This window comes from Solanum dulcamara, chromosome 4 (genome assembly GCF_947179165.1).
Source record: "Solanum dulcamara chromosome 4, daSolDulc1.2, whole genome shotgun sequence".
NCBI classification, from domain to species: domain Eukaryota; kingdom Viridiplantae; phylum Streptophyta; class Magnoliopsida; order Solanales; family Solanaceae; genus Solanum; species Solanum dulcamara.
In genome coordinates, this window is record NC_077240.1 from 592,462 (window position 1) to 606,185 (window position 13,724).

Here is a 13,724-nt window from a genome sequence, read left to right on the forward strand (position 1 = left end):
GTTAAGTTTCAGATGCTGAAAATGCAAATATAAACCGAAACAAAGCAACAAAGTTTTGTCTAGATATATACAATGTAATTTCAAGGCAAATCTTTAGCCCAATCAATTGTGGGCTGCACAAAAGAATCTCTGGATAACTAGCTAAATTTAGCCCACTCAACCTAGTCGTAATAGGGCCAGCCAGATCACTTCATTACAGACTGTCAAATCATAAGAGTCAACTATAAGACTCTGCCCTCTTATACTACATTGAGAATGGCCCAAAAGTTCCGCAGGCCAGGCCATAAAAACTGCTAGGCCTTGATGCAGATTTTTTATCGGGTCAAATTTGAAAAATAGCCCAAAAAATCAAAAGTCATTGGAAAATAGCCAACTTTTGAAACGCATGACATTGTCTTTGATATTGAACTTAAATAGATGAAATTCGATCACAAACATTCGTAGGAGTTTGACTTTTTTTTTAAGTGCGAAATCCAAGATAGTGTCTTAAATCTTTCACTTATTTCAGTTCGAATTGCATGGCAATGTTATTCTGTTATGGTTTTTTCCACATCAAATATCTATTTTTAACAAAATTTTGAACATTGTATATTTCTCAAAATCAATCTTAAAAGTGGCTAAGTCATACAATTTTTTACAATTTTCTCCTGCATGTATATATAACTAAACTCAATAGAAAAAGCAAAATCGATAGTAAATTTAAGGTTTATAAATACTGAGTTATAAGTTAAATTAATTACTAATTAAAGTAAATAAAAAAAAATTAAAAGGACCAATAATAACAAATGAAAAGAGGAGGAAGGGATGTTTTTAATTATATAGTCTTTACATGAACAGCCCAATTTTGCTCAAAGAAGAAAGGCATGCAGTTGTACTTGTAATGTTGTCACAAAATTAAATACTAAAATTTACGGATCGAATACGCACAAGAATTCCGTGTGTCCCGTCAATAATCACGGATACACCAAAGTTTCCAACCTTATAAAATAAGAAAATTAAATAGGAACCAAATTTACGAATACAATCAACGCGGCGTAAGACTAGAAACTAGAAGAATGAAGATTAAATAAAAAGTTGCATGCCAGCCTTTTCTGTTGAAACTTTAAGTGTTCAGACAATATGATCATAACAAAATTTACTTTATTAATGCAGTTTCAAGAAAATTCTGTCATTATAATGTTATATATTATGCAAGTTAGTTTAATAAAGCTACTTGCAGGAAGTACGTGGTCATGCACTATTTTAATCCTACAAGTAACTATCATCTTTTATCTGGTAGGCTTGATAAAAAGCTTCGAATTACCACCTATCAATCCCAATCTCTTTTCATTTGTTTTGAATATTATCAAATCTAGATTAGCTTCATAAATCACACTAAAGCAGACACCCAATTATGAAAAAACCTCTTAATCCGGACCGAGACGCGTTCCTCAACAAAAGTCAAAAATATTAGGTTACATTCAATATGGACAGAATATTTATATAGTTAGTTATATTCTCCATCTGCTCCCGATAACTACAGAGTGCGCCCCTTAGCGATTTTTTTCAACTCAATTTTTCAACGCAGAGTAAATTTATATTATGATTTAACTAAAACTACAATAAATAGTAAATTTGAACCAAAAATTTGAACAATATAATAAATTTAAAACCTTAAAGATTGAATGATAAAGCTTAAAAATTGACCCACCTCTGGACTATTGCATTATGTATAACTTAAAGTCGGTGTTAAGATTTTTTTGTTCTTTTTTAACTTTAAAAAGTAAAGGAAAATCGATGCTTGCGTGTACGTTCAGAAGCTTTAATTTGTAGTCGAAGGAACTCAATGTGAGTAATTAACATTTTCCATCACATAAGTATAAATTATATGAACAACACTTATTCACCAAACAAAGTAATTTAATGGACCTTTATGTAGACGTTAATTAAAGTGAAAATTATGAATGTACACATCAATTGATTACCGTTAAGTAATAATTACATTTTGATGAATTTAGTTTCAATTTATCCAAATCTAGCACATCCTTAATTTGTTTCAAACTTAATTAATAAAAACTTTAACGCCTTAATTGAAACTTGTAATTAGTACTCCGTAATTTTTTTTGGAATTCTTCCAAATAACTATGTACCAAATAAAAAGATCGAAGAATTTTGGGATATTAGTTTTAGACAATAACATATATAATCACAAAATGGAAAATTTAGACCTATATGCTGGGTCCACCAGGAGCATTTTTTATTTAGTTTTCCGCCCGATGTCCATTATTTGATTTGGGTTTGACTAATCTGACTTTGTGCTAAAAAATTCTAAAATATTTTTTATTAAAGACAATTTCATATTCAGAGCTCAACTTTTAATTATAAGAATGGATGATTACTTACAACTCTAGTATAGCTTTTTTTCTTTTGATTTTTCACTAAGTATTTATATATAACCACTATTAAAGCCTAATTCACTCCGTCAAAAAATTCTTAGTTGTAAAACGTTTTCTATTAAAGACAATTTAGAACAACAACATTTGAGACTATGGGAAGTATACGGAAGAAAAACAAGTGGAAAGTTGGATGGTGGGGTCAGTTTTACAACTAAAGTACAGCATGTATGAAGCTCTTTTTTTCTTTTTTTTTTTTATAGTTGAGTTTCTTATACTACTATTAAACATACTCATACTTATGCCAGCCTGGCAGATTAATGGCGCGTTCTAACAATTAAGTCACGGAGGCGTGTTTTTCATTCTGTTACTACTAACTAACTAAACCATACCTTTACGCTATATATATATATATATATATAAATAAACTCTTCACTTCTCATTTTCCTATATGTATTTTGCACTACTTTCCTAAGTATTCAATATAGCTAGTTCCTTATATATTTTTATTATTAGTAGTAGTATTTATTACTTGGTAATATATACACTTCAACGATCATAGATCTCCATTATAATATTAGTTGCGTTCCTTAAGAAATTGACGAGAATGAGGTTGGAAAATGGAAGAAGATGGTGTCGAATTGCGCTAGTACTGGCGCTGTACATGGCAACTATTTATGAAGTAGTTGCGGAGGATCCTTACAGATACTTCGACTGGAGAATCAGTTATGGCGATATATATCCTCTTGGTGTCCGCCAACAGGTATTTTAATTCTGTTTACGTATTTAGTGTCCAAATTTCATTCTATATTTTAAGAAAAACAGATTGTTTTTGACATATAACCATATAGCAGTATGTTAGTTTATAAACGTAAAAACTGATTTGTTATAATTCTAATGATTATACTTGTGGATGGTGAACAGGGAATTCTGATAAATGGGCAATTTCCAGGTCCGGATATATACAGTGTTACCAATGACAACCTTATCATCAACGTCCATAATGACTTGCCTGACCCTTTTCTTTTCACCTGGTATATATCTCCTTCCATCACTTTTTTTTTAAAAAAAAAAATTATATGCGCTAGTCGTTTTTGTTATGACATATTAAAATATATTGTTAGCGTAAATATTTGTTATATATAAATTAGGTCCATAATTAAATATCATTTTGTTCTCGTTTGCATGCATTTACTAAATTGATGTTAACGTCGTCTCTTTAACACATTCTAATAAAAGTGTGTAAAGTTTACAAAAAAAAAACAAAACAGAAATCCACCCTTTATCTTTATTATACAATGGTTAAAATATTTTATCTTTCAGACTATAAAATAGATTTTTACTTTTCCACTTTACAAGAATACACTAGATCACGATTTAATTCTACCTGTGTAACTAATAAATGAATTTCAGCATATAAAGTATAAACACACTCATTCAGTTTGATAAGTGGTTTGTTGGAAAAGTAGTCCATTACGAAACGTCAATAGCATAAATGAAGAAATAAAAGTTTCCTTCTTTATGAGTATTAATTTCTGCCTTTTCTCTTGGCTTCGCAAGAATATTTCTAGTTTTTTAGGTAAGATCATTTGAGACTTTGATATAATAAATATCAGCAGAACAAATGAAAAACAATTTTGATGAGTTGAAAAAAGAAGTGTATTAATTTCAAAAATAATACATAGACAATAGATATTATCAAGTATTAGCTTGGACTTTTTCAAAATAAGGAAAGTCATCAAAAGCCGGCAAGGCTCCGGGGATTATAAGTTTCTACTCTACAACTAGAATAAATTTTTGAGTTTGTTAGGCACCTAATGTAATAGCCAGTTTGGCCAAATTTTGAAATTTTCCTTAATTTGAAATGTATTTTTTCATCACAAGAAATACTTGTAGGGGAATAACAGTATATGTTTGCCTAATCAATTTTTTTTTTTTTTAAAAAGCATTGTCAATATTAGAGCAACAATCCGAGGAGAAGCTATTTTTACTTAGCTTGTTGAAAACAGTCAACTCTCTAAAATAAGCACTTTTAACTTCTCATAAGCTTGATCAAACAGACTGTAACACCGTCACAAAATTTTAATGCAGGAATGGACTCCAACAAAGGAAAAATTCGTTTGAAGACGGCGTATATGGAACAACATGTCCCATCCCTCCAGGGAAAAATTTCACTTACATAATGCAGGTGAAAGATCAAATTGGAAGTTTCTTCTATTTTCCATCACTCCAATTCCACAAAGCTGCTGGTGGATTTGGAGGAATTAGGATTCTCAGTAGGCCAAGAATTCCAGTCCCTTTTCCTGAACCTGCTGGAGATTTCACCCTTCTTATTGGAGATTGGTACAAAACTGATCACAAGGTAAATATTGTATTGAAAAAATGACTTTCGTTGCACTAAAGCACCCTTAATCTTAGCATATTTCCTTCATAAGGAAAGGGACTAAATTTAATTTGCCTCGAGGATATTCGAATTGTTGATTTTGGATATATTTGCAGGTATTAAAAACAATTTTAGACCGCGGAAAGAGGCTTAAATTCCCTGATGGCATTCAGATCAATGGCCTTGGTCGTGATGGTGCAAAATTCACTGTTGAACCAGGTATGCCAAGAAACAAAATGGACTCTTTTCTGTTTCAAAGAACCATTTGTTAATTTTCACCTGTAGATTAATGAGCTGAAAATGAGTGAAAATTTTCCAGGGAAAACATACAGGTTAAGAATATCCAATGTGGGACTTCAAAATTCACTGAACTTTCGAATTCAGGGACACAAAATGAAGTTGGTAGAAGTTGAGGGAACTCACACAATTCAAACTACATTGTCTTCTCTTGACGTGCATGTTGGCCAGTCCTACTCAGTGTTGGTCACTGCAGATCAGCCCGCTCAAGATTACTACATTGCTGTTTCCAGCCGCTTCACCACTCAAATTCTCAATTCCACAGCCATTCTTCACTACAGCAACTCGAAAAAGCCAGTTTCTGGATTACCTCCTCCAGGGCCAACCACTGGCATTTCTTGGTCCCTAAATCAGGCTCGTTCTATCAGGTACGACACCTTTCTTGAATTTTTTTTTTGTTTAAGTGCATGACCATCTCAGCAAAGAACTTTTATATTGTTAGATAAACAGAAATTGACTTACTAAGCTATATCATGCCTTAAACCCCGCAACGGTGGACCTGATTCTTTTTCATCTGTTACACACTTCAGCATATTTTTTTCCAATAATGCATGTGATTCGCTTTATTCTTCAATTTATGAAACTGATTCATTCTATGATTTCCAGGACTAATCTTACAGCCAGTGGGCCAAGACCAAACCCTCAAGGCTCCTATCATTATGGTCAGATCAATGTCAGTAGAACAATAAGACTAGCCAATCATGCTGGCTTAGTTGATAAAAAACAGAGATATGCAGTTAACGGAGTGTCCTTCATCCCTGCTGATACGCCCCTTAAGCTAGCAGACTATTACAATATCAATGGAGTATTCAAAGTTGGAAGCATCCCGGATCAGCCTGAAGGTCGAAAAATTCACCTTGACACAGCAGTTATGGGAGCAGACTACAGAGCATTTGTAGAGATTGTATTTGAGAACAGAGAGAACATTGTCCAAAGTTGGCATCTTGATGGATACTCTTTCTTCGTTGTTGGGTAATTACACCTCAACATCTCATTCTATACACAAAAATCACATGCATTTAGTTACTAAACAGTGACATACTGTAATTTTCACAGAATGGATGAAGGTAGATGGAGTCCTGCAAGTAAACAACAGTACAACCTTATAGACGCAGTTTCACGCTGTACCACACAGGTTAGAATCAAATAATCAACTCATTAATTACTCATATTACATTTCACAATGCCATTTTGCTAACTATTGAATAAATTGTACAAAATGTGACGTTTCTTGAATCTTGGTATTGGCTTTGACAGGTTTATCCAAGATCATGGACGGCAATATATGTGCCCCTGGATAATGTAGGAATGTGGAATCTGAGGAGTCAATTCTGGGCAAGGCAGTATCTTGGCCAACAATTTTATTTGCGAGTTTATACACCAGTTCAATCATTCCGCGATGAATATGCTATTCCAAAGAATGCTTTGCACTGTGGTAGGGCCAAGGGTAGAGCCATTAGAACATTATAGTTCTGTCAAAGGCACTTGGAAAATGAAGAGCAAAAAGAAGCACGCACTTAGTACTTCCCAAAATTAAAAAAAATGACCTCTTGTCATCTTTTCATTGCTGCTAATCATTTATCCCTTCAATTATTTTACTAATTCAACCCCATTCATTTCCACTGTAATTCGTATTATTGCTTTTTAGAATTTAGGCATGTATCTAGCATTGGTGTTTGTATTAAGTCACTAATTATGTATAATGTTGTTTAAAGTTCCCCAATTACAAATAATAAGTCTCATAGAGTTTACACATCATGTTTTCCCTGTTAAGAGGCATGGTTTACTGTTACAAATATAATTAATTGATAACATCATCAGGCCAAAATAGTAATCATCTCCAATGTAGAATAAGGCCAACAATAAAAACAAGCATATAAAGACATTTCTCACTTGCTTCCCCCGGAGTAACAAGAACTTTTCAATTCACTTCCATATAGCAGTAATAGAAATTTTCTCAAGACAACAATAATAAGACTAATAATCCAAGTTGAAAAAATAAGCATCCCAAAAAAGCATATTGATTGTTTCATCAAAATATTAAATAATTAATTCTAAACAGTGTGATTATCACCACAAGTAAAGCCGGTCTGAGGCTATATTTGAGAAATAAACAAACCAACTACGGGGCAATCCGCCCCAGCTTGGTTAGCTGGTATTCAGTGTCTTCTTCTGCTTTGGAATTTAAACGCATAATTCGTTGATGCTCAATTGAATAATCTATAAATTACCCCCTCTCATTCAGGAAATACTGCAAAGGTATGTATAACTAATCAAACATACCAAGAATGAAGAGAGGAGAGAAGGGAAGTACACTAAACCAACCTCGTTTTTTCGCCATGGAAAAGATGTGTCCTTTCTCTCTTCTTATTCTTCTGGCTCTATCAATATTTGGTCCCAACTTAGTCAAAGCTGATGTACTGCGCTCAACGCGACCTCCTATTTTCATACTAGGGGATTCAACAGCAGATGTTGGAACTAATTCTTACATTCCTGACTGAAATGTAACAGCTAACTTTCCTCATAATGGCATTGATTTTGTCAACTCAAGGCCAACTGGAAGGTTCAGTAATGGCCTCAACAGTGCTGATCATCTTGGTTAGTGTTACTGAAATTTTAGCATTAGATCTAAGGAACATAACCAATAAGATTTTGAGCAAGCATTCCTACTTATTCTACATGAATGTTATATATAGAGTCATTTCACTATCAGATTCAAAAAAAATTAGACAGTGGTGTTCGTAAGCTTGTGCACACCTCGACTATTTCACCGGGTACATGCTACCTCCCGCCAACACATGTATAAGGTAACTCTGCCTTGCCAACTAAGGCAGGTAGATGAGAAAAAATCACCTAGTGATTTTGGTCTCTAATGGTATTTGAACACTAGTCTCATATGGTTTTTACTCATTTCATTGACTGCTAGGTCACGCCCTTGAGTGTGGACATTTCACTGTTACATGTACAATGCTAATTGAGGATCTTGCACTTTCTAACTGCAGCAAGGCTCTTCGGATACAATAGTAGCCCACCCCCTTTTCTATTTCTTCACAGCCTGAAATACGGTCTTCAATTGGGTATATATCGAGGTGTAAACTTTTCCTCAGGAGGTTCTGGTCTCCTTGACGACACTGGTTTACAGCTGGTAAGCCTTTTCACTCCTATTATCTGAATAATATGCTCAATAATCATCTCTCACAAAAGAGTAAGAAAAAACTTTTGATCACTCCAACGTCTAAATTTGTATTCATACCTATCTCTCTCCAAACAGAACGTCCTTAACCTGCCACAGCAGATAAATCAATTTGTCACTGTACGCTAAAATCTGATTACTGCACTTGCTCGTGACTCAACAAAAGCATTGCTCGCTAAATCATTGTTCTGTATCAGTACCATAAGCAATGACATCTTTATTTATTTCAAGATCAGAAGTACAATGCCTAAAGAAGAGTTTATCAATCTTCTCATGGAAGCATATGAGAACCACATAAAGGTTGGTCTTGTATCTAAAATTCTTCCTTCAACTTTCATAAGTACAATCCCAAAGATGGTATTTATCAGAAGCTAACACATCTGTATATACTAGACTTTGTACAGCCTCGGAGCACGGAAGTTTGGCATCATAAGTGTGGGACCAGTAGGTTGTTGTCCAGCCAACAGACTTTTGAATGGGACAAGGTGTTTCGAGCCCATGAATGATTTTGCCAGATGTTTCCATTCAGCTCTTGACAAGCTAATGTGCAACCTAACCTCAGAGCTACATGGGATGAAGTATGCGCTTGGAGACACATACAAAATGACCATTGATGTTATAGATAATCCAAATCCACGTTCCTTCAGTAAGAACTTCTCTAGACAAATTACTCTGTTCTAAGGATTAAACGTTCTACACCTAAGAAAGAAGTTATGATTACAATACAATACACTATCTATGCTACTAATAAAAGTTTTATCAAGTGGATATGACAGATAAAATCCCATTGTTATGCGAACTAACAAATATTCAATTTCATTCTCTTTACTTCCATGTGAATATGCAAATTAATTGAACTAAATGTGAGAATGGTGTTTCCTTGCATTTCAGACTTCAAAAGTGTGGACACAGCCTGCTGTGGACATGGAACACTAAACGCCAAAGGAATTTGTAATGCAACAGCTAATCTCTGTTCAGATTGCAGACAGTACATATTCTGGGACTTGTTCCACCCAACACATGCTGCTGCACGGTTGGCAGCTATCACACTTTACGGTGGTCCAACACTCTATGTTTCTCCCATTAACTTTGCTCAGCTGGCTGCAGAAAATTAGTGTCGTTGAACCTACTGAATAAATGTCACAGATTGTTACTTTCTCCTCTCAGTCTCTATATTATACTTCCAACAAGTTCTATCAATGGATCCTCTACCTTAGAAGATTTGGTATCTTTTTCGTTATGTCCTAAGTTATTTGTGGTCATTCCATGCATCTCAATATTAGTTGAGACTCGAGAGGACTGAGACGATGTTTCTCTTGTTCCGTGATGTTTTATGAAATTGAAGAAATAAACCACCTTCTGGCCGAGCTCATATAACCCTCCTTACTCCCCCAGTGTAACCAAAAAGGAGAAAGAACGAATAGAGCTTACACTTCAAGAATAATGTTTGACAACATAAATGACATTTCTGTTGATACTCTAATATCACTTTAACATAGAACTACAATTTACTAGAGAAAAGGTTCCTTTAATTCTGTTTTCTCTTTTCGTGATTTTAATTTAGTGAATGGGTTGATAGAGTGTGGTTCACAACAAGGTAGGAGTAAGGTCTGCGTATACTCAACCCTCCCCAAACCCCATTTGTGAAATCACACTAGGTATGTTGTTGTTGAGAGAGTGGTGGCATTGGTGAACAAACAGAAAACCAGTATATATATACCAATATATCATGAAAACTCAAGATAATGTGATCAGTTATCCTCTATGAACATGCCCTCATCTGAATCTGATCCGTAATACCTGCACAAGCAAGTTTCTTCTTCTGAACCAATCCCATCAAGAAGCTCTTCTCTCTTTCTCTGCAGCTCTAACCAGTGCTCTGGCTCCTCAAACAAACGTAGGATCTGCAAACCAGCAAAGTCTAAATCTTTTGTCTATTATATCACCATTCACATAATATTTAGCATCACTCATAAACTTTGATAGTGGCAATAATTTAGTTTCCATCATCATGACTCACAAGTTTATGTCAGCATATCCCTGCTAGTTTATGCCAAAGTATGGTGAGTTTATCAAATGAGAAGCAAATTTTAAGTGTAAATGAGGCTGAAACTTTCTCAGAATTTAGAATCCCAGGAAGAATAGAAGCGAATGCATTTTGTCATAAATATTACAGCATATTCTTAGATCTGGATATAATTGATAAAATGTTACTTACTTGATCAAGAAAATTAGAAGTAGGATCCCCCAAAAAAAATCCAGTGAATTATGATTCAAAAATCATCAAAATCGGTATATATAAAAAGAGTTCTCATACAATTGGTTAGCAGGTTGTTGATGACATCAATATAAAGGAAAATGATTCAAAGAGAGAACAAGACAAAGAAAAGACTTACTGTTTTCATTTTTGGCCTCCTTGAAGATGAATGCAAGAGGCAGAGCCGTGCTGCAAACATCATTGTTTTCATCTCGTCTTTGTTGTAGTTTTCATTTATGTCAGGATCAACAAGACGGTCACTAAGACCACAACTGAGAAGAGACCTTGCCTGCAATTCACATTATCTAGATTCAAATCATTGAAGAAACAGCTTTTATCTTTTGCAGTAGGCATACATGCTTCATATTATTACCCACAACACTAAGCTTTCATGATGAGCTTCCAGGTCGTTTTCGATGGCCCGTTTCCCTGTGATCAATTCCAGCAGGACCACCCCATAAGAGTATACATCTATCTTCTCATCAACTTTGCCATACATGATGTACTCAGGTGCCAGGTATCCAAATGTCCCAACAACGTGAATTGGTTTCACACAAGCTGAATCTTGCTGAGTTACCTGGTGTACCACTGCTGCTCCAAAATCTGATAGCTAGGTTTCAGCTTCAAAAATCAGCAAGTGTAACACAAACAGATGTAGAAATTTTATTGTCTACAGGCTACAGCTTATCAGAATTGAGCATCTAGGCATCAGATATTCATAAAAAAGTTATTGAAGTAAGGACAAATCCATTCTTCACTTATTTGTCCTAAAAGCAACTAATGGGTTTAGAATTCACCAAGTACTGCATTCGGACACCATGATTCATCTCTTTTTTTTTTCTTTCTTCAATGGTCCCAAATATGCTTTATCTATGCTTAAGAGGCTTATCATAGTTATTGAGGGGAAAACCAAAAAAAGGAATTAGATAACCCTTACATCTCTTAGACTAGTCAACAAGCATCTCCCTATAGCATAATTTCACAATGGCAATCAGTGAAACACATACCGGCTAATGAATATGAGAAGCCATCTAATGTAAGCAGCAAGCTAATAACAGACTTACTTGTGGGTGGCAATCTTCAGATAAGAGAATATTTGATGATTTCACATCTCTGTGAACGATAGGAGGGGTTTGAGAATGGAGGTATTCCAATCCCCTTGCCACTCCTATCGCAACTTGCATCCTTGTGTTCCAGTTAAGCTGTTTTAGTCTTTGTTTCAGACTGTCCTTCAGTAGATTATACACGATTGCTTGCATATCATTACTGTAACTGTAACCAACAAGCTGAATTAAGTTCTCGTGTTTCAGATTACTCAATATTTCAACTTCCTGAAAAAGATCATCCTCGGCGTATTGTGTGTTTTTAAGGACCTTCACTGCTGCAAGCTGGCCATTCTCGAGATTGGCTCGATAGACTTGACTATATCCACCCACTCCAGTCAACAGATTGGGACTGAAGTTGTCTGTTGCAAAGCTAAGTTCATCCATTGTGAAGCGTCTGGCATAACCCATTGATTCTAAGCAAGCTATTCTCTGAAACAGACTCTTGGCTGCAGCATTATTGAGCTTCTTGATTCTAGGAAAAGTTGCATTTTTAGTCGGCTGTGATAAAGTTATCGTTGAAGAACATGTCATTGACAAAGATTTTTGAAGCTGATACTTGTCTCTTGACTGCGTAGAGCTGCTGGACACTGACAGAGAGGACTTGGATGATTGAAAAACTTTTATTGGAGCGCCTTCTTGGGAAGTCCCCGGCCTCTGGAGTAGGATTTTACCTCCATTATCCATTACTAGAAGGGAGCAAGTAGGAGGCAATTCTTTCAAAAGTTTTCCAGCAATCTGATCACTTGGCCTGAAAATCAAAAGTCAAAATGAGACAAATAGAGGAAGAGGAACCATCGAAGCGGTACCTTTAGACAAAAGCAGGAGAGGAAATATGTATACCAGGAACTGCTGCATCCTACGGCAAGCATTGTAGCGAAGTTTATACGTACTTGATTACTCAACTCAGTTATGTACGTCTCTCCTATGCAAACCTTGATTTGAAAATCCACCTGAAAGAAAAAGATTTGTACACTACAGAATTAGCAATGTAGCCAACAATTGCTGGGCATGAACAGTTGAGAGTGTAAAATGACCTGCTTGGATTTGCATAAATCCTCGTGAATGTGAAAAGTATTTGGATCAAACATATCATTTGGTTCTTGTGCATGAACTGACAGAACATAGTCCCCGGGCATTACGACTAAATTGAGCAAACCAAGCAGCATTTCTCTGCTGCTGTTATCAGATTTGAGACCAACAACAATGGTTCGCTTCTTGGCCTTGGAAACTCCCCTGCATCTCAGGAGTGAGGAAATTCCTCCTTTGGCACTTGAACTACCAAACATTGTATACACTCAGAGTCAGGGGCAACGGCAGCATGCCTATATATTAAAATTTTACTAAGAATCTATAGCATCAAATGAAAATATGAAAATTGAACGAATATTGAATCGTTTTCAGGGTTCCTGCTATGACGTAATGATGGGAAGTGTGGTCCTACACCATAAATTCCAGTAGCTCATTGTTTGGTATTAGCATTAACTATAAAGTTTATATAATTACCATACTACCATTAAAACAGAATTAAGACAAAATTTAACTCGCTTCTAGTGTGCCGACACTGCAATTATGTTCTACTACTATTTTCAATGCATTAGCTAGCTACCTTGTATAAATTATCAACATTATTAATTCAGCATCCAAAGATGCGATCTAACACTTCATTAAGTGGGTGAAAAGCAAAGTCACATCCCAATAGTAAGCATGCAATCGAAACATTACGGTTATTGCTACCACCCTCACTGATTTGAACTATAGTTTGCTCTAAGTTAAGAAAAAAAAAAAGATGCGACTAGTTTGAAACTGTCGCTCTCAGAATATATAATAGCAACTGATGAAGCTTCATTCAAAGAGGTAAAGAGATTAAAGTTTCTCAAACACGTGAAAGATATTCTCCAAGAATGCATGAAAGAATATCATTCACTGTTATTTCAGCGGAAGTTTGCACACAATGCAATAAAGGCGAGTTAAATGGGCACCAGAAGTTTGGTTATTCATCAATTCATTGTGTGCAAAAGCTCCATTCTGAATTCTGATAATGGCTCTCCTTTAATGTTCCTTTATTGTGTCGTCTTATACCTACTCATGTGATATCCAACAGAACATGGAAACTCTT

The 13,724-nt window shown here is 35.2% G+C and overlaps 2 protein-coding genes and 1 pseudogene across 3 annotated transcripts; 2 read left to right on the forward strand and 1 right to left on the reverse strand.

Annotated features, from left to right (window-relative positions):
• Positions 1-2,848: 2,848 nt before the first annotated feature.
• On the forward strand, positions 2,849-6,775 carry LOC129885278 (L-ascorbate oxidase homolog). The gene is made up of 8 exons (XM_055959496.1): positions 2,849-3,135; positions 3,297-3,406; positions 4,464-4,734; positions 4,872-4,974; positions 5,075-5,420; positions 5,659-6,024; positions 6,109-6,187; positions 6,310-6,775. The coding sequence occupies exons 1-8, from the start codon at positions 2,980-2,982 to the stop codon at positions 6,520-6,522; spliced, it is 1,644 nt and encodes a 547-aa protein (XP_055815471.1). The 5' UTR covers positions 2,849-2,979; the 3' UTR covers positions 6,523-6,775.
• LOC129885277 (probable serine/threonine-protein kinase PBL21) lies at positions 5,967-12,955 on the reverse strand. Of its 2 annotated transcripts, none has more exons than XM_055959495.1 (7): positions 12,643-12,955; positions 12,449-12,558; positions 11,567-12,356; positions 10,876-11,112; positions 10,642-10,791; positions 10,046-10,149; positions 5,967-6,048 (listed from the first exon to the last, which is right to left on the reverse strand). In XM_055959495.1, the coding sequence occupies exons 1-7, from the start codon at positions 12,892-12,894 to the stop codon at positions 6,036-6,038; spliced, it is 1,656 nt and encodes a 551-aa protein (XP_055815470.1). In that variant the 5' UTR covers positions 12,895-12,955; the 3' UTR covers positions 5,967-6,035. The 2 variants fall into 2 exon arrangements, with proteins under 2 accessions (XP_055815470.1, XP_055815469.1); XM_055959494.1 differs by lacking the exon at positions 5,967-6,048 and adding an exon at positions 6,680-7,660 and having other exon boundaries at positions 9,966-10,149.
• On the forward strand, positions 7,341-9,406 carry LOC129885280 (GDSL esterase/lipase At5g55050-like; annotated as a pseudogene).
• Positions 12,956-13,724: the final 769 nt, after the last annotated feature.